General features: G+C 49.2%; 1 protein-coding gene across 1 annotated transcript in view; it reads right to left on the bottom strand.

Annotated features, from left to right (window-relative positions):
- Positions 1-11,680: 11,680 nt before the first annotated feature.
- THBS3 (thrombospondin 3) overlaps positions 11,681-24,014 on the bottom strand; it is a 46,536-nt gene continuing 34,202 nt past the window's right edge. Inside the window, exons 21-23 of the mRNA XM_056852729.1 lie at positions 20,305-20,477; positions 15,665-15,804; positions 11,681-11,829 (exon numbers count right to left, since the gene is read on the bottom strand). Coding sequence (XP_056708707.1) covers positions 11,774-11,829; positions 15,665-15,804; positions 20,305-20,477 — 369 coding nt within the window. The 3' untranslated portion in view covers positions 11,681-11,773. The remainder of the gene's footprint in view (positions 11,830-15,664; positions 15,805-20,304; positions 20,478-24,014) is intronic.

Here is a 24,014-nt window from a genome sequence, read left to right as displayed (position 1 = left end):
TCACAACTACCTTCCTCCCACACCTCCAGGATCCCTGGCCAATCTGGCCTGGAGGAAAATTGCTTCCTGACCCCAAAGTGGCGATCAGCACTACACTGGGCATGCAATAAAGGGCCATGAGAGCCAAACACTGATGCAACCCTTCCTGCCCTCCCTCTCATGATCTGCCTGAGGTCATAGAATCAGCATTGCTGACGGATGGCCATCTAGCCTCGGTTTCAAAACCTCCAGGGAAGGTACCTGGAGGCAGGTGGCACAATGGCACCTACCAACATCTCTCCTGGAACCCGCCACTTACTTTTAGAAAGTGGGTGGGGCATAGGGTTGCCAGATACCAGGTAGCGGGGGACAATTGCCCACCAATTAAAGGGGCAGCCTACCGCCCCTTCTGCTGGCCAGTGGGCGGAAGCAAACCAGCTGAAGGGGGGGGACGATTAATGTCACTTCTGGGTTTACCCAGGGAGTGACGGGGACGCTCTAGCACATTGCTCCATGGAAACCACAGACTTTTTGGAGGAATGTGTTAGAGCGTCCCTGTCTCTTCCAGTTTTACCCCAGCAGTGATGCTATTGTGTCAATCACACACACCCCAGCCCCACCACAATGAAGCTGCTGCCAGTGGCGAGGGGGCACGTGGCAACCCTAGTGGGGCTAGGTTGGGCTTTTGCCTACCAAGGCTTTTGATTGGTTGTGCAGATTGAAAGGCATCCCTGATAAACAGAACATCTGCCGGAAATGTCGTGGTCCCCAAACTTTTAAGCATGTGGGCACCTTTGGTATTTTGACACCAGGTGGGGGACGCAGGGACAAAATGGCTGCCACAGGAGGCAGGCAGACAGGGGAAGCCCAAGTGCAGGGGACAAGAGGAGAATTTTCTTTTTAATTATCCTGGAAAACAGAAGTGTCAGAGAGAATAATGCCAATACTGTGATGGCAGCTGCCGCTGAGACATTTTAATTTGCACAACTAATCAGATCTTCAATAGCCGGAGCTAGGGTTGCCAGGTCTCTCTTCGCAACCAGCGGGAGGTTTTTGGGGTGGAGCCTGAGGAGGGCGGGGTTTGGGGAGGGGAGGGACTTCAATGCCATAGAGTCCAATTGCCCAAGCGGCCCTTTTCTCCAGGGGAACTGATCTCTATCGGCTGGAGATCAGTTGTAATAGCAGGAGGTCTCCAGCCGCTACCAGGAGGTTGGCAACCCTAGCAGGAGCCCACCCACTTTCTAAAAACACTTGGTGTGTACCAGGAAAGATGTCAGTGGGCGCTATGGAACTCATGGGTACCATGCTGGGGACTCCTGCTCTTGTATTTATCTAGAGCTGGGGACAGCTACCTTTTTATAATTGAAGAGCTACATAAAAATTCAGAGCCAGAGGTCAACAAAGAGACCTAATGAGAATCTCATTTGCATAACTGAAACCAACATTCCTGATAACTGACCTGGGGACTAATAATCCATCAAGTTTCCAAAGCTCAAACGCTGTTTGTTGCCAGACCTTTATAAGTAATAAATATACACCAGAACACCCTGTGCAATTGTATTTGTTCACCGACATAAATCTGTGTGTGGTTCACACTTGGACTCGTGGCATCCATCCACCCCTATCATTTCTTTTTCTATAAAGCAACTCTGAGAAGTCCTAGAGTTAGGGTTGCCAACATTATCCGCGAATAATATAGAGGCACACTCCTTATGAAGCAGGAATAAGCACCAACTCAGCTGACAGATCAGGATTTCCAAAATTGACGAAGCATAAAGGCGAAATGGGACTATACCGGAAACCCATCTCTCTTCTTATTAATTTATATGGAATCCAGTGTCTTTGTGAACTGTAATACACAGGACATTGTGGTGATCATCTGTTTGCATGGAAATTTGTATATTCTGTGTTACAGCAAATGCTGAAGTAGCTTGAGCTACATTGACTATTACAACTGCTTGTACTATATGCAGATTTGAAGTTTTTGAATCATATTTATTGCAATTACGGAGAATTGATTGGTCATACGTGCTGGTTTTTTTCTTGGTAGTAACGTTCATTAGCAGTTTTTTTGTCTTTGATTCTACTACCTGGAAGTTGGCAAATCTATTCATTTGGCATTCCTTCAATGATCCCTCCTTCCTATGAAATGTTTTTATGTTTTGTATGTATTTTAACTGTTTGTATGTATTTTAACCATATTGTATTTTAACCGTATGCATTTAAAAATGGTTTTAATGATGTATGTTTGGGGTGTGAGTGTTGATTTTACAGAATACAGAACCTTTATTGGCATTTACAGTAACAAAACAAACAGGTAAAGCAGCTAGATATGGATCTAAAAAAGAATGAAGACACAGTTCATCAGTAAATTTTATAATAAACAATTAAATGAGGGTTCCCCTCCTTCTTTCTCCCTCCTTTAGGATCTTGGCCAGGAACTCGGCTACTTGAGAGGTAACTTCGAAGCTTTTGTCATTGTCAGATAGGCTCTCCGCCGGCCCCGGATAGAAACAAGATGGTTTCCCCCACGGACAAGATGGAGTCCTTTTGCACTCCGTCCCACCCACCCCCCGTTTGCACCGGGTCTCCTGCCCAAGATCTGCAGCTCAATGGAGACCCGCCCCGGTAATGGCTGATCTGATACCGGGTCCCGCAGAACAATACTGGGAGCCCGGGAAGATCAGCCACTTAACGCACGCATTTTATTCTGAATACTTTTGCTCAAGTCGTTACCGGTAGTTTGCTTCGGTATTGTGTCTTTGTTTCCAATAATCCAATCAACCCCATTGTATCCACCCTATATATATTTCAATATTCCCCCATAACTGTATGCTAGCCTTAAGTCTTTAGACCTGCTGAAATCGCTGTTCTTCTGAAATAAACTTTTACTCGCTGTACCATCTGGAGAAAAGTTATTGCCTGGAACGCATCGACTTGCTGAGGCCTGACAGTCATCCAATAAATGGCCTATGTTTCCAGTAGTCATTGCAGTAGTAAATTGAGGAAGAGGGCTAATTAAGCTGCATCGAAGCTGTGTGAAAAGTGGACAGTACAAGAGAATATGTTGTATTGTGTCAGGTTCTTTGCATTGACACCTACAACATCTTGCTTTGCATGGTATTCCCTTGTATCTACCATTAACAACAGCTGAAGGGAATATATTAAATCTGGCCAACAAAAATGCTCTACGGTGAGAGGGTAGAGTGTTGATTTTAATGGTTTTATAATGTAATTTTCCCTTGCATGTTTTAAATTGTTGGCTGCCTTGCCGGCCCTTGTGGGGGCAGAAAGGTGGGGGTACCAATTTTGTCAATAAATTAATTACAAATAAATGAAGTAAATGAATATAATCAGCGTAGCATCGGTATGAAGAGGGGGTTGTAGCCTGCATTGGCCATTGTGTATGGTCACTGCGCTTATCTTGTATATGTCTGAACTTTGTAAAGAAATATCACAAGCCAGACATTTTGGATTTCTTGGCCTTTTGGCCCTGCTGGTTATCATCTTTACTTATGTGCTTTTTGAACACATGAAGCTGCCTTATATTGAATCAGACCCTTGGTCCATCGAAACCAGTATTGTCTACTCAGACTGGCTGCGGCTCTCCAGGGTCTCAGGCCGAGGTCTTTCCCATCACCTACCTACCTAGTCCCTTTAACTAGAGGTGCCAGGGATTGAACCTGGAACCTTCTGCATGCCAAGCTGATGCTCTACCACCGAGCCACAGCCCCCCCCCCTCTCTCTGCCAATGCAAGATAACAAGTCATGCATCTGATGAAGTGGACTCTATCTAGTCCATGAGAAGATGAAGCCATTAATTTTAAATATACCATAATATATTCCTTCTGGTTATGCTGCAAAGACTAACACAGCTTCCCCTTAGTAAGCGAACTCATCCATTTATCTTGTATGTGTCCAGCGTCACCATTTCTTGGGCTCCAGCGCCACCCACTGGGTATTCATTCCCAACAGCAAACCAGGTCCCTTTCCCAGCCAATTATTCCATGAGGGGAAATATTAGTATGCCGAGAGAACATTTTTTTAAAAATCACTTAAGTATGGTCCACACTGCTGAGGTTGCCCATCATGTCTCTGCCTGATGTATTGCTCTGGGTCGTGCCAAATTTTCATCACACTTTGGGGAAAGGGATAATCCTGCCGTCTCTCTGCATCATCAGGTATGACTGGGTTTGTCAAGTATGCCGGATGCAGTAATGCATAAGTACCACCGGCCGTCAGAGGAAGGACACTCAGAAAAATGACTCATGCAGCAATAAAGAGGGTAAACTCACCTGGAGGTGAAAGACATTTACACTCTAGAGTAAGGCATTTGTCACAGAAGAATGAAGAATGCCTGCAATTTTAATTCAGAAAGATGTGTACTAGCTCTTGACAGGTTGCGACATATCACTCTAAATCAAGAGGAATTATAGACTATTCAATAAAAGTAAGGATCAGCGACATTAGCAAGTTCCTATAAGGCAGATTGAATAGTTACCCGAACAAGTGGAGGGAATACTGACTTTGATGGACCAAGGGTCTGATTCAGTATAAGGCAGCTTCATGTGTTCATAGATGAAGGCACCATAACGCCGTGAATGTGTCTCCCCCCACTTTTTGGGGAGGAGGAGGTGTGGTTCAGTGGTAGAGCATCTGCTTGGCATGCAGAAGGTCCCAGGTTCAATCCCCAGCATCTCCAGCTAAAGAGACTAGGCAAGTAGGTGATGTGAAAGACCTCAGCCGGAGACCCTGGAGAGCCGCTGCCAGTCTGAGTAGACAATACTGACTTTGATGGACCAAAGGTCTGATTCAGTATAAGGCAGCTTCACATGTTCATGTGTTTAATTGTCTTCACCTGAGTAGTGTGTGTTAAGTGCCGTCAAGTCGCTTCCGACTCACGGTGACCCTATAAATCAATGTCCTCCAAAACATCCTATTGTTAACAGCCTTGCTCAGGTCTTGCAAACTGGGGGCCGTGGCTTCCTTCATAGAGTCAATCCATCTCATGTTGGGTCTTCTTTTCCTGCTGCCTTCAACATTTCTGAGCATTATTGTCTTTTTCCAGTGACTCTTGTCTTCTCATAATGTGACTAAAATACGATAGCCTTAGTTTAGTCATTTTAGCTTCTAGGGAGAGTTCAGGCTTGATTTGATCTAGATCACCTGAGTAGTGTGGATGTTTTGGTCACTCCTGCTCTTTCCTTAATTGCTGTTATTAATACCATTCACGGTACAAGATACTTTACAAGGAGGGGGAGAAGAGGAAGGATACTACAAAGTCCAAGTCCAAGACAAACACGGAAATGATGACGAGGAAGAAGAGTTGGTTTTTATACTTTTCTCTACTATAAGGAATCTCAAAGCAGCTTACAATTGCTCTCCCTTCTCCCCTCCTCACAACAGATACCTTGTGAGGTACGTGGGACTGAGAGAGATCTGAGAGAACAGTGACTAGCCCAAGGTCAACCAGCAGGCTTTATGTGGAGAAGTGGGGAATCAAACCCAGTTATCCAGATTACAGTCCACCGCTCATGTGGAGGAGCGGGGAATCAAACATGGTTCTCCAGATTAGAGTCTACCACTTTTAACCACTACCCCATACTCTCAAGAAGATGGGCAAGAAGAAATGACCAAGAAGACCAAGCAGATAACCATGAAGGAAAACCTAGGAGGTGACCAAGAAGAAGATACCCAAGTGTTCCAAGCAGATGACCAAGTAGATAACTAAGGAGAAGAAGACATCCAAGAGGATGATCAAGACCAAGAAATCGTTTAAGGAAACGACCAAGAAGAAGACAGGCAGGAACACTGAGCACATGCTCAAGTAAATAACCATGAAGTAGATGACCAAGAAAAAGAAATAGTCCAAGAAGATCACCAAAAAGAAGGTAGGCAAGAAGACAGAAGATGACCAAGTAGATAACTAAGAAGAAAAAGTCATTGTAGTCCAAAGAGATGACCAAAAAGAACACAAAGTTAGCCAATATAGAAAAGCCCAAGAACCTATGCTGAGAAGCTTACAATCAGAACTGTAAAAGAGAGAACAATAGGTCAATTTTCAATTGAAAGAATTTTTGAAATTCTAATTTGTAACTTTTGGATTTCAATTTATCACGTCATTTTCAAATCTGACATTTGAGAAACACTTCTTTTTCAGCCTAATGCCATGCACTCATTGGTCTATTAAGCCCTGGTGTGTCGGTCCAATAAGGCATCTAAAGGTAAAGGTAGTCCCCTGTGCAAGCACCGGGTCATTCCTGGCCCATGGGGTGATGTCACATCCCGACGTTTTCTAGGCAGACTGTGTTTACGGGGTGGTTTGCCAGTGCCTTCCCCAGTCATCTTCCCTTTACCCCCAGCAAGCTGGGTACTCATTTGACCGACCTCGGAAGGATGGAAGGCTGAGTCAACCTTGAGCCAGCTACCAGAAACCAACTTCCGTTGGGATCGAACTCAGGTCGTGACTGCCAGCAAGGTCAGGTGCCCCTGCCTCTGGATGCTTACTATCATGCCTTGAGGGCGACCACAAAACCCTCTTGTCTTCCTCTAGCCCCTAGTAGCCAGAGGTAGACTGCTTCTGAACACAGAAGCTCTATTCTTAGCCATCATAGTTAATGGCTGATCGAATATATATTTGCATTATTCTTTACTGGAATCACTCTGTTGGATCAGACCCAGGTTCCATCCAGCCCCGCATCCTGTTTTCCCCAAATGGCCAACCCGCTGCCTCTGGTAAGCACCCAGACATGACAGGAAGGCAGCAAGTCTCCCTGTTCTTTGTTCCCCAGCACCTGGTATTCAAAGTCAGGTTGCCAACCTCCTGGTGGAGCCTGGAAACCTGCCGAAATTAAAACCCATCACCAGAAAAAGAAGAAGAGTTGGTTTTTATATGCCGACTTTCTCTACCACTTAAGGGAGACTCAAACCAGCTTACAATTGCCTTCCCTTCCCCTCCCCACAACAGACACCCTGTGAGGTAGGTGGGGCTGAGAGCTGTAACTTGCCCAAGGTCACCTAGCGGGCTTCATGTGTAGGAGTGGGGAAACCAACCCGGTTCACCAGATTAGCCTCCGCCGCTCATGTGGAGGAGTGGGGAATCAAACCCGGTTCTCCAGATCAGAGTCCACGACTCCAAACCACCGCTCTTAACTGCTACACCAGTCATGAACAAAAGTTGGATTCTAAATCTAAAGGCTGCTAGGTGAGCCAAATTTGTAAGTGATGTCAAACCAGGTTCTAGTCTGAGGGCTGTAGAAATTGCACACCTAGGCGCTTGAAGGCGTGTTTTCAAGAATTTGAACAGAATTAATTCAATAGGAGGAGTAGCCACGAGAACTAAATGAAGTTCTGCCCTTTTTCTTAGTAGCCCCGTAAACTTTAGTTCCACCCCAGAGAAAATGTTACTGCAACTCTATTAACAAGTCTCAGGCTCACTCACTGTATGAAGTGTCTTGGCTCACCCCAGATATGACATCAATTCTGCACAGGGTTGCCAGGTGCCCCCTGGCCACCGGGAGGGGATGGGGGTAAGATGGCTAGATCCAGGTTGGGAAACTCCTGGAGATTTGGCGGCGGAGCCTGGGGAGGACAGGGACCTCAGTGGGGTACAATGCCATAGAGTCCACCTCCACAAAGCTTCCATTTTCTCTGTGGGAACTGATTCCTGTAGTCTGGTGATGAGCTGTAATTCCAGGGGATCCCCAGTTCCTATCTGGAGGTTAGCATCCCTACCACTAGGATTGCCAGCTCCGGGTTGAGAAATACGTGGAGATTCTAGGGGTGGAGCCTGAAGATGGCAGAGTTTGGGGCGGGGAGGGACTTCAATAAGGTAGAATGACATAAGAGTCCACCCCCCAAAGCATTTTCTCTGGGTAGGGTTGCCAGCTCCAGGTTGAGAATACCTGGAGATTTTTGTGGCGGAGCCTGAGGAGGGCGGGGCTTGGAGAGGGGTGGGACTTCAATGCCATAGTCTCCAATTGCCAAAGTGGCCATTTTCTCCAGGTGAACTGATCTCTATCGGCTGGAGATCAGTTGTAATAGCGGGAGATCTCCAGCTAGTACCTGGAGGTTGGCAACCCTATCTCTGGGGGAACTGAGCTCTGTAGTCTGGAGATGAGCTGTAATTCTGGGGTATCCCCAGGTCCCACCTGGAGGTTGGCATCCCCAACTTGCCCCTAAACTGGAGCTCCGTATAAAAGCTGACTGCTAATCTTCGTCCTAAATAATTGGAGTGCTGCTAGAATATACTTTGCTCCTATAAGAATTTTATAATTGCTTCAGTCTCCCTTGCAGACTTAACCAGGATTGATTCGATATACAATTTCCAACATAGCTTGTCATCGAAAATAGCCCCCAGATATTTATATGACCAAACTTGTTCCAATTTTATATTCTCCTATCAGCCATCTATTTAGTGGGTGAGAGGCGGTTCCAAAGGAAATGTTTGTGATTTTATCAATATTTATAGACATTTCTTTTTCAGAGCGACACCTCAATAATGCAGTGAATCTCTCCTTACTCCCACCTTTGTTAATGCAATAATTATCATATCATCTGCATATAATAGTGCAGAAATTATTTCATCAGGGGGCAATGAATTAATTCCATACTTCCTTCCTCACACCCTTTGATCACATTAAGCGTGAATTACCCATTTTTTTCTGAAAACAAAAACAAACTAACACACAAACCCTAAATCTAAGAGTATCTTTAGCTTGCTCTTCCAATGTTCAAGTGAGGAGACTAGAAATTAAGTTGGCGCAAGCAAACTGGGGTTGGTAGAAATTGAACATTCATCCACCTTGAAAAATGGTTGGTATTTCCCCCCCTTTGTAGAGTTTGCCAGAGGGGTGGTAGCGGGGGACGAAATTTGAAAATAGGCTCTGGAAATACATTACACGGCCCTAAAGGGTGCCCCAATTGCTTAGAGGCAAGGAGAAAGCATTCGGCACATGCTCAGAGGCAGCTCTGCTGACTTGCTGACCCGCCTCCAGGGCCGAGGCCCTGTGTTGTGTGTGTACGTTGCCTGTCCCCGTCTCCCTTGGCAGCTTGCGCGTTGCCCTTTTAAGAGAGGGCTTCCCTCTGCCTGAATGGGCTCCGGAGCCCAGGCATGTCCATTGTTGCAGACGCTCCCGTCCCTGGCGGCTCCATTGTGCACCAGAAGGGCAGTGCTCAGGGGGGCCCTCGGAGCAGAAGTTTTGCGGGAACCAACGCCAGCCGGGGTCTGGGACTAGCAGAGGGGCCAATGAGGAGCGGCATCCAGGCTCCTTTCACTCCACCTGCCCCACAGGCATCGTCCGGGCTGGGGCGCAGAGAGGACACCCCCTCGAAAGGCAAGTGGGAATTGGGAGGGAGGAAAGCAACACAGGGAACGATCCTGGTGGCCCTCGCCAAGCTCTGGTGACAGCCAACAGGTGGATCGTGAGGCTGCCAACTTCCCCCCCCTGCCCTGCTCCTGTGTCTTGAGACTGAGTGGGCAAAGCTTTCCCCGTAACCATAAAAGCTCTGCCTGTCCAGTTTCTCTGACTCGGGCCATGCTGCGAACGGAGCAGCCGGACTGGCAGGGAGAAGGGGGCAACCTTGACAAAGCCCACTGAGGAACTTCGGAAGTGAGTTGTGTGTTTTCGCAAAATAACCCGGAACGTCATACAGGTGCTCGAAGTTTCGCGAGGACGAACTGTCTTGCCGAACTCTGTAACATGTTTTTTCGGGGAGGGGGGATGATTCGCACCTGTCGGTTTGCCATTGAGTGAGCCCCCCTCCGTTATGCAGTCCCATCGGAGTGAATGAGTATGTGTGGAGGGAGGGGGGCAAAGGCTCTTTGCTGCCTGCCAGTGCCGCATTCACTTGACCGTTGCCGGGACACTCATCGCCACGGCAACGCCCGAGTGCCTCGGCCAAGCGGGTGATTATTTAACCGAATTCCCAGGTCCCGAGCGCCACTCACGGGAGACCTGGATGAGAGTGGGTGCGCTCGCTGTAAGTCCACTAGGGGAGGCAGATTTGGGTGGGTCCAAGATAGCCACACTAAATTTCTGAACTTTCATTTCCCAGAGTATCGCTCCGAAAAGCCCGACAACGAAGACGAAAGCCTTGAAGGACCCCCTGCGTGAGAAAATTCTGCCAGGCCCTTTACTGTCCCAGACAGGAACCGGTTTCCAGGGCGGCTGGAGGGATGGGAAGGAGTGCAATGTTGTTTGTTCTCCCACTAATATTGCACTTGTCCCGGCCTCCTGCAGTCCTGGGTTCACGTACGGGTGCCTGCGGGAACATCCCCACCCAAGGACTGCTCCTGCTTGCCTTTGCAGAACTCGTGGGATGGGCCTCCCCAGCGGGGTTACTGAGCCACCCGCTGGTCTGAGGGCCTGGAGAAGGTGGACGGAGGGCTGCAGCTGACCTTTAGGATGTCTATCAAAAAAAAAGGATGTGTGCAGGTCCAGGTGGTCAGAAAGCTGGATTTCAGGGTGACTCAATGCCGTGAAATTCCATACGCTACAGCCAGGAGTAAAAGTCATAGCGTTATAGGATCACAGAGTTGGAAGGGACCACCAGGGTCATCTAGTCCAACCCCCTGCACACTGCAGGAAATTCACAACTACCTTCTACCCCGCCCCCCCCCCCCAGTGGCCCCTACTCCATGCCCGGAAGATGGCCCCCAAAAAATCTTCCTGGATCCCTGGCCAATTTGGCCTACAGGAAAATTGTTTCAGGGCATCGGAAAAGAATAAACAAACATTATTATAATATTTGCTGTAATGTGGTGCTCTGATGGACTCAGCGCTCTTCCAGGGCTTGGTGCTGAACCCTGAGCAGCCCTGAACTGGCACATATTCCCTCTGGTGGCAGAAAGTGACCCCTCATGGGGTTTTTGAGGAAAGAGACAAACAGAGGTGATTTGCCACCACCTGTCTCCGTGTAGTGACACTGGACTTCCTTGGTTGTCTCTCATCCAAGTACTAACCAGGGATAACCACGTTTAATTCCCGAGATATGATGAGATCGGGCTAGCTTGGGCAATCCAGATCAGGGCATATTCTGATTCTGGCTAAAACAGAATCTGGAAAACACGGGCAAAATGTGCAGGGAGAGCGAGGGGATCTCTAATGGGTGGAAAAGGCATGCATAATCAAAAGGAAGCCCCGAAGCAGTTGGCGGGAGTTACTGTGGGGAAATGTCCCTGCATAAAAGGCCATGGAAATCTCTAGGGTATATATAGGGCTGTGCACACTATTGCCCATTGCCCTGTTCTCGGAAGAGGATCCCAGACAACATAAATAATTGCAACAGCCCAAACTCTGAAAATCCAGAACGCTAGAAGGGGTCTGGGGTAAGGCGGGGCAACTTTGAAAGCTGGATTCAGGCCAGAGATACCTTCCAGCCCCACCTGCCATTCAAATCACAGAAGGTAGAAAAAACAGCCAGAATTTTATGGACAAATTGTTTCCCGAAGGAAGAAAGCAAAACTTCAGAGGTCATCCACAGCACAGGAGGGAATGAGTTTGGTAGAAGCCTCGGTTTACCGGCTGGTGCTTTCACTGCCCCACAATCCTTTGTTGAATCCTGTGACCAAGGTTCCCGCTTTAGCACACCCTGCAGACAAGACTGCCCGGCTGGGTTTGCAGCTTTGGGGTTTCCAGTTGCTGCAGGGTGAGATCTGTCCGTTTTCCAGTCCGTGGTGTGTGTGTGAGAAAGAGGGACAACTGATGCCCGCTTTGGGATGGGCTGCCAGGAGTCTTTGGGAAGAGATGTCCTGATCTAGCACGGGCGAGGAAGAGCTCCTGGCGCTCTTCTTTCACGGCTCTTCCAGTAGCATCCGGCGGAACGGCTCGAAGTCCTCGGGGACGGTGTCTGTGGTGGAAAGAGGGAGAGAGACACTCAATCTGGTTTCAACAGTGTTAGGGTTGCCAACAACCTGGAGGAAAATACGTCCTGACCCCTTAAGAGAGGCTTAATGGGATGTTATTTACCAGGTGACGTTATTTACCTCCATGCCATTACATGTTTCAGCGGCCCATTTCCACACCTCAAGCCCCTACGTGCAGTATATCTGCACTTATAGCATTTTTATACCAGTTTTAATTGTCATGGCTTCCCCCCAAAACCCTGAAATTGTAGCTCAGTGTGGATCCCAAGAATTCTCCTTGCTTGATTCTGAAATCCCATTCCTATGTTACCTGCGAGAGGGAATGGCGGTTAAAAGCCAGTGTGAAAAGGTTTCTATAAGGCCGAAGGAAAACTAGGTTAACCATCATTCTTCTCCCCCAAGGAACCATGGGAACTGTAGTTCTGTGACAGAGCTAGGGGGAATGCTCAGCACCCTGTCCCCAGACAATCACCCAGCGTTCAATGGGAGATAGAAGACAGTTTAGCTTAAATTCAATATTTGTATTTAGTGTAAATATGCCTAGTGAAAAATTAGTTCGTAGTGAGAAGTTCACTCACAGTTCACCTTGTCCCGGGGGGGGCGGGGAGGTGGAGAGGGACTCACCTGCTTTCAATCACTGCCTGGCAGCTTAGAAGAATGTTTCACAGGGACTTTTTTTTTTAGGGGCTGAGTCCCACTCGGAGGTTGGGGGACTCCTGCAAGCGCGGATTCCGTTCTAGGGCTGGCTGGCAAAAGGGGGCTAAAACAGGTTCCAACCTGGAACCATTTGGTGGTGTCACTAATTCAACGAGAGCATCCACTTCTCCTCCACTATGTGTGTTAAGTGACGTCAAGTCACTTCCGACTCATGGCGACCTCTTGTTCACAGCCTCGCTCAGGTCTTGCTCTCCTCCACTGGCCCCTCACAATAAAATGGACACTGATAGAAAGCACCCCTGTGTATTCTTTTCATCCCCAAAAGTTGGGGAAGATGGGAAGACCCTGTAGCTTGACAACACCCATGGTGACGTCCACTGCTCCAACAGGAGGAAATGGGGGGCGGGGATTTGGGGAACGTATCACTTCCAGCCAAAACTGGACATGATGTCATGTGTATGCGAGGGCGTGCTGTCCAGTCATAGCTGGCTTATGGCGACCCCGTAGAGTATTCAAGGCAAGAGATGTTAGGAAGTGGTTTGCCATTGCTTGCCTCCATGTAGACTGAGAGAACGGTGACTGGCCCAAGTTTACCCAGCAGGCTTCATGTGGTGGAGTGGGGATTTGAACTCGGTTCTCCAGATTAGGGTCCGCCACTCTTAACCACTACACCATACTGGCTCCCTATGGATGCTCTAGGATTTGCAAAACTCCCGATGGTTTTACCATAGAGTTTTGGTAAATCCTAGAGTCCCATGAGATCACTTGTGAGTTTTGCCAGAAATGACTCTAGCATGACAGTCCCTGCCCCGATTGATCCTGGTGGTTCCCAGCTGCTGCCTGACAACCCTAACTGTGGTCCAGTGGTTAGAGTGTCGGACTAGGATCTGGGAGATGTAGGTTCAAATCCCCACTCTGCCATGGAAGCTTCCTGGTTGAACTTGGACCAGTAAGCATAACTTAACTCATAGGGTTCTTGTGAGGATAAAAAGGAGGAGAGGAAAATGACGTAAGTAGGCTTGCCAATTGCCTGGTGGGGGCGGGCAAAAGCCTACCAATCTACCAGGCTGCCCGCCAGCCAGCTGAGGATCGGCAGGCAAGAGAGAGCCAGATAAAGGGGGAGGTGCGCGATCTTTACCCAGAAGTGACATGGATGCTCTAGCAATCTCTGTCAAAACTCTATGAAAACCCCATGCCTCCGCAAAGCTCCTACTGGTGGAGTGAAGGGACCTGGCAACCCTAGATGTAAGCCACTTTGGGTTCCAATTGTGGGGAAAGGTGGTGTATAAATAAAATAAACACAGGGCTGCCACCAAAATTGGCAGCCTTGTGTTATGCTTTACTGCCCCTAAAGAATATGTAAGATCAGTGGGGAGGGGACTGCAGCAGGATGACAGTTCTTAAGTTGGGGCTTCTGCTTGTGCCTCAGACAGAGGAAAGAGTAGGGTTGCCAGGTCCCTCTCCGCCACCGCCGGAGTCTGAGGGGGGCGGGGTTTGGGGAGGAACTTCAATGCCATAGAGTCCAATTGCCAAAGCGGCCGTTTTCTCCAGGTGAACTGATCTCTATCGGCTGGAAATCAGCTGTAAAAGCAGGAGATCTCCAGCTAGTACCTGGAGGTTGACAACCCTAAGCCCAGAGATCTGGAATTATAACTTATTTCCAGACTACAGGAATCAGTTCCTCTGGAGAAAATGGTTGTTTCAGAGGATGGGCTCTATGACATACCCTGCTGCGGTTCCTCCCCTCTGCAAACCCCGCCCTCCACAGGCTCCACCCCGAAATCACCAGTTATTTCCCAACCCAGAGTTGGGAAAGCATCCCATGATACTTGTGCATTTTTGTTACCCAGCAACAGAACTAACATTCGCCACTCACTCTTGGCTTTTATGCCATCTCTTCACAATCATTTGCCATGAGATCAGCACATTGTGAGTTTCCCCATCCTTGCCAGTAACAAGTAATGATGTGAGGCAAGGGTGGTGTGATCCACAACATGAAAACATGGGGTAAATTGTCCTGCACGGTACAGGGGAGATGGCCAGAACTAAACACAGTACTGCCATTTTTCATGGTAGCCTCGTGTATTTTAGTTCCACTCCAGGCAAACTCTATCCACAAGTCCTCTCAGTAGGGTTGCCAGGTCTTACCTGGCCTCCAGTGGGAACTTCCTTTCTGTCTCAAAGAGGGGTAGTGATCCTCGTGCATGGGGCGCGATTCCTTCATTTTGGGGAAATTATAGAGCTTTGGGGGAGATTGCTAGCACATTTCCGGCACTTCTGGGGTAACCTGGAAGTGTTGGTGGTATGGTGCATATGCACAGTGCGTGCTGATTTCCCCCCACCCCCAAGCTGGCCTACTTCTACCCGCTGGCCAGCCGAGGGGGGAAGGCAGCCCAGTGAGCTGGCGGGCAATTGCCCGCCCTCAACAGGCACTTGGGAACCCTACCTATCAGGCTCACTCACTGCATGAAGACTGTCTTTGCTAACCTTATATTTGACATAAATTCTGCATAGGGTTGCCAGGTCCCCCTGGCCACCTGCGGGGAATGGGGGGTAGGGTTGCCAGTTCCAGGAAGGAAATTCCTGGAGATTTGGGAATGGAGCCTGGGGATGGCAGGGACCTCAGTGGGGTACAATGGAATAAAGTCCACCCTCCAAAGAAGCCATTTCCACCAGGGGAACTGATCTCTGTAGTCTGGAGATGAGCTGTAATTTTGGGTGTTCCTCAAGTCCCACCTGGAGGTTGGCTAGGGTTGGTAGGTCCCTCTTCGCCACTGGCAAGAGATTTTGGGGGCGGAGCCTGAGGAGGGCAGGGTTTGGGGAGGGACTTCATTGCCACAGAGTCCAATTGCCACAGCGGCCATTTTCTCCAGGTGATCTGATCTCTACTGGCTGGAGATCAGTTGTAATAGCAGAGGATCTCCAGCTAGTACCTGGAGGTTGGCAACTCTTAAGGTTGGCATGCCTAATACTGCAGTTCAGACCGAGAAATCTAAATGTCTGCCAGGAGTCTTCCCCTGACCCACAGGAGGTTTGAGCTCTGTCTGGGCCAACTAAGCAACATAAGCCAGACTGAATTGCTTAGCACCAAGAACCCCCCCTCTGTGCATGCATACACACCCTGTGCTCCCCCCACGTATCATACCCCCCTTGCAGCCTCACCGTTGCAGCGGTACTGCAGGTTCGACCATATGATGTTTTCCTGGGAGAAGCAGAACACGCCCAAGCGGCCGCCTCGCATCGTCGTATCGATGATGACGCCCGAGTCGGCCACCAGCTGGGGTCCCTCGTACAGCAGCACCCTAGAATCACAGAATCAGAGTTGGAAGGGACCACCAAGGTCATCTAGTCCAACCCCCTGGACAAGGCAGGAAATTCACAACTACCTCCCCCCCCCACACCCCCAGTGACCCCTACTCCATGCCCAAGATGCCCTCCCTCTCATGAACTGCCTAAGGTCACAGAATCAGCATTGCTGACTGATGGCCATCTAGCCCCTGCTTAAAAACCTCCAGGGAAGGAAAGCTTACCACTTCCCGAGGAAGCCTGTTCTGCTGAGGAACTGCTCTAACTGATAGAAAATTCTTCCTACTATCTAGACGGAAACTCTTTTGATTTCATTTCAACCCGTTGGTTCTGGTCCGACCTTCTTGGGCAATAGAAAACAACTCGGCACCCTCCTCTGTATGACAGCCCTTCAAGTACTTGAAGATGGTTCTCATATCCCCTCTCAGTCTTCTCCTCTTCAGGCTAAACATACCCAGATCCTTCAACCTTTCCTCATAGGACCCTGGGGAGGGAGACGGAGCTACGGGAGACTGGGAGTGAGAAGATGTCTTTGTATGGACGGACAGGTGACGAGGTCTGAATTTACATAGCGAACTGGCAAGAAAAATCCTTGGGGGCACACGTTTGGGGGAACTGCTTTGAAGGGGATCTGTTGGTATGCATTGCCTACTGGTGCGTGTATTAAGTGCCGTCAAGTTGCTTCCGACTTAATGGTGACCCTGTGAATCAATGTCCTCCAAAATGTCCTGTCCTTAACAGCCTTGCAATCTGAGGGCCGTGGCTTCTTTGATGGAGTCAATCCGTCTCATGTTGAGGCTTCCTCTTTTCCTGAGAGCCAGCATGGTATAGTGGTTAAGAGCGGTGGTTTGGAGCGGTAGAGTCTGATCTGAAGAACCGGGTTTGATTCCCCCCTCCTCCACATCAGCGATGGACTTTAATCTGGTGAACTGGGTTGGTTTCCCCACTCCTCCACATGAAGCCAGCTGTGTGACCTTGGGCTAATCACACTCTCTCAGCCCCACCTACCTCACAGGGTGTCTGTTGTGGGGAGGGGGAGGGAAGGTGATTGGAAGCCGGTTTGATTCTCCCTTAAGTGGTAGAGAAAGTTGGCATATAAAAACCAACTCTTCCTCCGCTGCTTCAACTTTTCCTTGCATTATTGTCTTTTCCCAATGAGTCTCGTCTTCTCCCCTACATAATCCCCCTATATTCAGCTTGGTGGTGGCAGAAAGTGCCGTCAAGTCATAACTGACTTACAGCTACCAGGAAGGGTTTTCAAGGCAAGAGACGTTCAGAGGTGGTTTGCCAAAGTCGGGAAAGATATTTGCCTGCCTAAGATCCTAGAAGGCCGCTGCTGGTCAGAGAAGATTGCACTGGGGCTAGAGGGATCCATGGTCTGACCGAGTAGAAAGTATATTTCACAGATACTAGAAACACAGCCCTAGGGGTTGACATCTTTGGGTTGGGAAATTCGGGGACTGAGCCTGGAGACAGCACGGTTTGGCGAGGAAAGGTACCTCAGCAAGGTATTACACCATGGAGCCCTACTTCTAAAGCAGTTCTTGGGGAGCTGATCTCTGTAGTCTGGAGATCATTCGTAATTCCAGATCTCCATGCCCTGCCTGCAAGTTGGCAACTCGACTTTCACCAGCGATCTCACACAGATGCTGATCCTCAAGCGTTTAGGGAATTATTCCCTACACCTCACAGGACAGCGAGACGGCACTTTAAACAAATTATTGCAAACCCCACAGAAGCGTCCTGCTTCGTTCGGCTTGCCCCGTCCAAGCGTGGCGGTGCATAGACAGCCACACTGATCTGAGAAATGTAGCAGAAAATAAGCGAAAGGTGCAAAGGGGGGGAAGAGAGAGGAGAAGAGACGGAGCCCATTTTTTGTTCACATGGTCATGCCGAGAAGGAGAGGAAGTTCCCAGGCACCGAGCCGCCGCCTCCCTCTCTGCCCTCTTCTGCTCCCCCACCACCACCTACCCCCATTGTTCGGCCACTTTGCATTTTAAAAGGCCTGTGGTGGGCCGAAGCATTCCACCCGGTATTGGGTTGCCATGGCGATGAGGACAATGGGCCTTGGGGCCCAACAAGTGAATGGTTCTTAGGGAAGGGAATTGGGTGGTGATGTTGGGGGGGGGGGTAGAGAGCCGGCCGTGCGCAATTTCCCAGAAGCCTCAGGGGCTGCACAAACATGCTTCCCCCCCTCCATCAACACACACAAACCCTGCCCACCTCTTGGAGCTGTCAACCCAGAATGGGGGCCGGCCAGATTTTTAAACAAGGAACGGGACCTCTCCAGAGGGGCGGGGGGGCAGAGGGAGAGTCACAAAGTGGGCATCCCTTCCTAAACCTCTCCCGTCCCACGTTTGGGGGCGCCCCATCTTGCAAAACCACAGAAGACCAAAGCGCCTCAATCTGAGGGTTGCCAGCCTCCAGGTGGGGCCTGGAGAATCTCACAGAATCATAGAGTTGGAAGGGACCACCAGGGTCATCTAGTCCAACCCCCTGCACAAGGCAGGACATTCACAACTACCTTCCCCTCCCCACACACCCCAGTGACCCATACTCCATGCCCAGAAGATGGCCAGAAACAACCCTCCAGGATCCTTGGCCAATCTGGCCTGGAGGAAAATTGCTTCCTGACCCCAAAGTGGCGATTGGCATTTTCCTTGGCATGCAAGAACGGGCCACAAGAGCCAAACACTGACACAACTCTTCCTGCCTTCCCTCTCATGATCTGCCTAAGTTCACAGATGGCAACCTATCCTGTGCTTAAAAACCTCCAAAGGAGAGACCACCACTTCTCGAGGAAGCCTGTTCATAGAATCCTAGAGTTGGAAGGGACCACCAGGGTCATCTAGTCCAACCCCCTGCACAATGCAGGAAATTCACAACTACCTCCCCCCCACACACACACACACTTCCAGTGACCCCTACTCCATGCCCAGAAGATGGCCAAGATGCCCTCCCTCTCATGATCTGCCTAAGGTCACAGAATCAGAATTGCTGACAGATGGCCATCTTAGAGAGGCTTCAAAACCTCCAGGGAAGGAGAGCCCACCACCTCCCGAGGAAGCCTGTTCTACGGAGTAACCGCTCTAACTGTTCAAAAGTTCTTCCTAGTGTCTAGACGGAAACTCTTTTTATTTAATGTCAACCTGTTGGTTCTGGTCTGACCTTCTGGGGCAACTCAGAAAACAACTCAGCAAATCTCCCGGAGTTTCAACTGATCTCCAGACTACAGAGAGTGGCTGAGATCTCCAAACCCTGCCTTCCCCAGGCTCTGTCCCCAAATCTCCAGGAATTTCCCAACCCGGAGTTGGCACCCCTCGGCTCGGGCAAGTGAGCCAAACTGCGTAACAAAGAAGAGGGAGCGGGCAGTCTCCCAACATATGAATCTTTCAATCCATCTGTATATAATACCAAAACCTCAGCCAAGGTAACCCTTTGCAAGAAGCGTGCTTACAATATAACGCACATCCTTAACCGTTCCAAGGCAATAGCCTCGGTTTCTGTTTTTCCTTATTTACCAGCAGGGATTAGAAACAAAACAAGTCTTTAAAAATGACACAGTCAAGGACTCCAACTAGGAGCCCCATTTTAGTGAGGGAACTGGTTATTTACTTAAATAATAAATAATGGGGAATTTTCACTTGGCTCAAATCTCCCTCTCTAAGATATTATAAGTGCTTAGGGGGTTGAGTAAGGCAGTTTCTCCTGCCTCCTCTGTTTCCCCCTTCCCCTTCCCTCCCCCCTTTCCCTCAATATTCCTTGCCTCCTAGAGGGCAAAGAGCATGCTCAGTTTTCACCCAGCCATTTTAAGGTTCTTCACCTACACATTTTTAATTTACAAGGCCACATCTTTCTTATACTGAATCCAACCCTTGTGCCGTCAAAGTCAGTATTGTCTACTCAGACCGGCAGCGGCTCTCCAGGGTCTCGGGCAGAGGTCTTTCACATCACCTACTTGCCTGGTCCCTTTAACTGGAGATGCCGGGGATTGAACCTGGGACCTTCTGCATGTCAAGCAGATGCTCTAACACTGAACCACAGTTCCTTCCCAGTAACAACAACAATGTTGTTGTTGTTAAGAGTTGGTTTTTATGCCCCACTTTTTTCTACCTTCTCTTTTCAACATACCAGTGGGGAATTGAACCTGGTCCTCCAAATAAGACTCCGCCGCTCTTAACCACTATGCCACGCTTGCTGTTAAAAAAATTTTTTTTTAAAAAAACGACTGCATTGTAATAATATTTATTATAAATTATTTCAAAGCCATAACTTACATCTTGCATTGATTCACCTTCCCCCAGTCTATTCTTGGACTCCCTCGCAACCAAATTTCTGACCCTGAGATCCAGGATTTCGGAACAAGGAGGAATGAGAACCTTTCTGATCGCAACAAATCTCCACTGAGGGGTGAGTGCTAAGGGGTGAGTGCAGGAAAACAGTAATAAGACAGGAAAATACTTGCAGCTTGTCAGCCCTGCCACCTGGCTCCTCACCTGATGTAGCCCACCTGAGGCCGGTGCAAGAGCCGCCAACGATAAGAGGTTTTGTCCTTCCAGCCCACGTTGCGCGGGTCCTTCCAGAGCAGCCGCACGTGGTCAGGGGTGTGACCCGTGTGCCACAAAGCGTTACGTAGGTATTCACCAGGGCCCGTGATCGACTTCACCGCCTGGCAGAGAGGGAAAGAAGGGGGAGAGGATGTCTCCATCAGTACATTTCAAGGCAAGTCAGCATTTCCCCCCAACACTCTTAGGCTTTGCAATAAGTTAGCAGCTGAGCTTAGGGTAAGCAAGACAGTCAGCCTCTGAATACCAGTGCCAGGAAGTGACATCAGGGGAAGGCCTCGGCCTCTGTGTCCTGTTGTTGGACCTCCAGAAGAACTGGTTGGCCACTGTGTGAGACAGGATGCTGGACTAGATGGACCCCTGGTCTGATCCAGCAGGGCTCTTATGTTCTTAAGAGAGGGGAAATGTCAGAAGCAGATGGTGAATTAAGAGTAATTTTAACTCATTTTTCTCCAGATTAGCCTCTGCCGCTCATGTGGAGGAGTGGGGAATCAAACCCGGTTCTCCAGATCAGAGTCCACCACTCGAAACCACTGCTTTTAACCACTACACCAATAGCTTCTGATTATGGTTGCTAACCAATGACTGCTTTATCTCCTGTTTATGTGTTTATCCATTAACGATTGCCGGCTTCCGACCTGTTTCTGACAATTTATTGTAGATTTTATGGTTTTATTCCCGGGACTCGGCTTTCAAGCACCTTTTTACTAAAGAGCAAGTCCCAACCCTTCTAACAGATAAAGATGTTTTCCTTGTGCTCAAAACATCTGGCACTGTGAACCTGGGCTTTTGTTCCCGGGCAGCCTCATCCAAGTTAGCATCTCAGTTGCTGCTCCAAATGATATACGCAAGAGGATCAGAGCCAGTCTTCTTCACTTGGCGGCACTCCAGGAGAACGGTTGCCACCCTCCAGGTACTTTCAATAAGAAACAACAGCACGAGGCTCATATGCAATGTTAAAGTCTTATCTTTACTCTTGAGTAGACCACAATTTGTACATTAGTCTTATCTTTACTCTTGAGTAGGCCACAATTTTACATGTAATTAATTCATTACACTCCTTTGCATGAAATAATATACAGTTGATGACTATGTACAAACAAGATTCAATACACACGTATAATTAGGGCTGTCAAAAAAAAAAATTTGGTACAGTTCGGATTCGGCCGAATTTGACCCTTGTGGGGTCGGTACGTGCCGAAGTCCGAACTCCCCCGCTTCGGATCCCCGGTAATTCGGGGGGATCCGGAGTTCGGGGGAAAATTCGGCCGAAGCGCGCCTTCAGGGATTCCCTGAAGGCGCGCGGGGGCCCTTTAAACTGATCTGAGCCTCCCAGCTGGGAGGCGCAGATCAGTTTAAAGGGCAGCCCGCCCCCCTTCAGCGGGCTCCGCTGAAGGGGGGGGCTGTCATTTAAACTCATCTGTGCCTCCCGGCCGGGAGGCACAGATGAGTTTGAATGACAGCCCGCCTCCCTTCAGCGGGCTCCCGTGAAGGGGGGGGCTGTCATTTAAACTCATCTGTGCCTCCCGGCCGGGAGGCACAGATGAGTTTGAATGACAGCCCGCCTCCCTTCAGGGGAGCCCGCTGAAGGGAGGTGGGCTGCCCTTTAAACTGATCTGAGCCTCCCAGCTGGGAGGCGCAGATCAGTTTAAAGGGCAGCCCGCGCCTTTCAGTGGGCTCCCCTGAAGGGGGGGGCGAATTGGCCGAATTTATTCGCGAACTCCCGAACTCGCTGAATTCGGCCCCCCCAGTTGCCCGCCAGATTTGAGTTCGGATCCGTCCGAACTGAAAATCACCGAATCAGGGGAAATTCGGTTGATTTTCAGTTCGGACCGAACCGAATTGACAGCCCTACGTATAATCAAATCTCTCCAAACACAATATGAAAATAACTGCAAAACTTAATGCAGGAAAAATTCTCGTATGGCTTAATTAAGGAGCACGGAGCCCTATGCCCCCGCCAAGATGGTATGTTGAAAAGAGAAGACTTGGATAGAATCGGTGGAGTCCAACATCCAGATGCCACCTCTAGATTAGTGTGCGTTTCGCCAAAGAGACTGCTTCATCAGTAAGCTGGTCTCCGTATAATTTCCCAGCAAATTGCCAACATGCAATGCAGTTTTCACGGCGAATTGCCAGTATTCAACCACTTCTAACAATAATTCAGGATCAGAAGGCTCGTCTGTTGAACGGGGTGGGGGCTCGAGCATATCGAGTGGGGGATCCTATGCAAAGGAGTGTAATGAATTAATTACATGCAAAATTGTGGTCTACTCAAGAGTAAAGAATTGTGTTCTACTCAAGAGTAAAGATACGACTAATGTAAAAAATTGCGGCCTACTCAAGAGTAAAGAACAGTGGTCTACTCAAGAGTAAAGGTAAGACTTTAACATTGCATATGAGCCTTGTGCTGTTGTTTCTTATTGAAAATATCCATTGTACAGCATAGGTAATTTTTTGTATATTTTAGGTTCGCTAAACCCTCCAGGTACTAGCTGGAGATCTCCTGCTGTTACAACTGATCTCCAGCCGATAGAGATAAGTTCACCTGGAGAAAACGGCTGCTTTGGCAATTGGACTCTATGGCCTTGAAGTCCCTCCCCTCCCCAAACCCCGCCCTCCTCAGGCTCCGCCCCAAAAACCTCCCTCTGGTGGCAAAGAGGAACCTGGCAACCCTATCCAGGAGAGGCCAGACTCTCCCCAGCCAATTTGGAAGGAAGGAAGAATGTAGGGACATCATGGATGGGGGGCCGGTCCCTGAATAGCTTGGTCTGGGAGGCTCCAGCCCCCTGATAGAAGAAGCCTACTTTAACTCTACTCTTTCCCCCCTGCAAGCATATTGGACTGTTTCTGGGGTCCTCGGACCCCCCCCCCCCGGCTTATGAGGCAGCAGGGTCAGACTTAGTGTTGCTAGGCTGTGCTTGGCAACCAGTGGAAGTGTGTGTGTGTGGGGGGGTGGACACATGGGAGGGCATGTGGTATCACATACTCCATGACGTCACTTCCAGGAAAACCCGGACATGATGTCATGTCGCTATAGGAATCTCCAGAAAATCTGTGGTAAAACCATAGAGTTTCTGGTGATCCTAGAGCTACATGTTGTCACACCATGCTAGGGTTGCCAGGTCCCCCCTGGCTACCTGCAGGGAATGGGGGTGGTGGCCAGATCCATGTTGGGAAACTCCTGGAGATTTGGGGATGGAGTCTTGGGAGGACAGAGACCTCAGTGGGGTACTATGCCGTAGAGTCCACCCTCCAAAGCAGCCATTATCTCCAGAGGAACTGATCTCTGTAGACTGGAGATGAGCTGTAATTCCAGGGGATCCCCAGGTCCCACCTGGAGGCTGGCATCCCTATGCCATGCACAATGCTGGTGTTTTGTTTTCTCTCTCTCGCTCAAAGCAGTGTTGGGCAATAAAAATTGCCAGTAGTAGGTCAACTCTGGTGAGATTGGCCATGACGGCAGCTGGGAGTTTTCCCAGAGGGCCCATAACTCCTCTCCCTGGGTCAGGCCAGCGCAGTTGTAGAAGGGCAGCAACTCTCCCGGTCAAGCCTTGGGCTGCCCTTAAGTGGTGGGAGGGGAGGAGGAGGGAGAGGAGGAGGAGGAGTAGTTGGTTTTTGTATGCCGATTTTCTCTACCA

Source organism: Euleptes europaea, chromosome 7 (assembly GCF_029931775.1).
Source record: "Euleptes europaea isolate rEulEur1 chromosome 7, rEulEur1.hap1, whole genome shotgun sequence".
Classification (NCBI taxonomy): Eukaryota; Metazoa; Chordata; class Lepidosauria; order Squamata; family Sphaerodactylidae; genus Euleptes; species Euleptes europaea.
The sequence above is the reverse complement of the archived record's forward strand: the minus strand, read 5'-3'. Positions and strand labels throughout refer to the sequence as shown.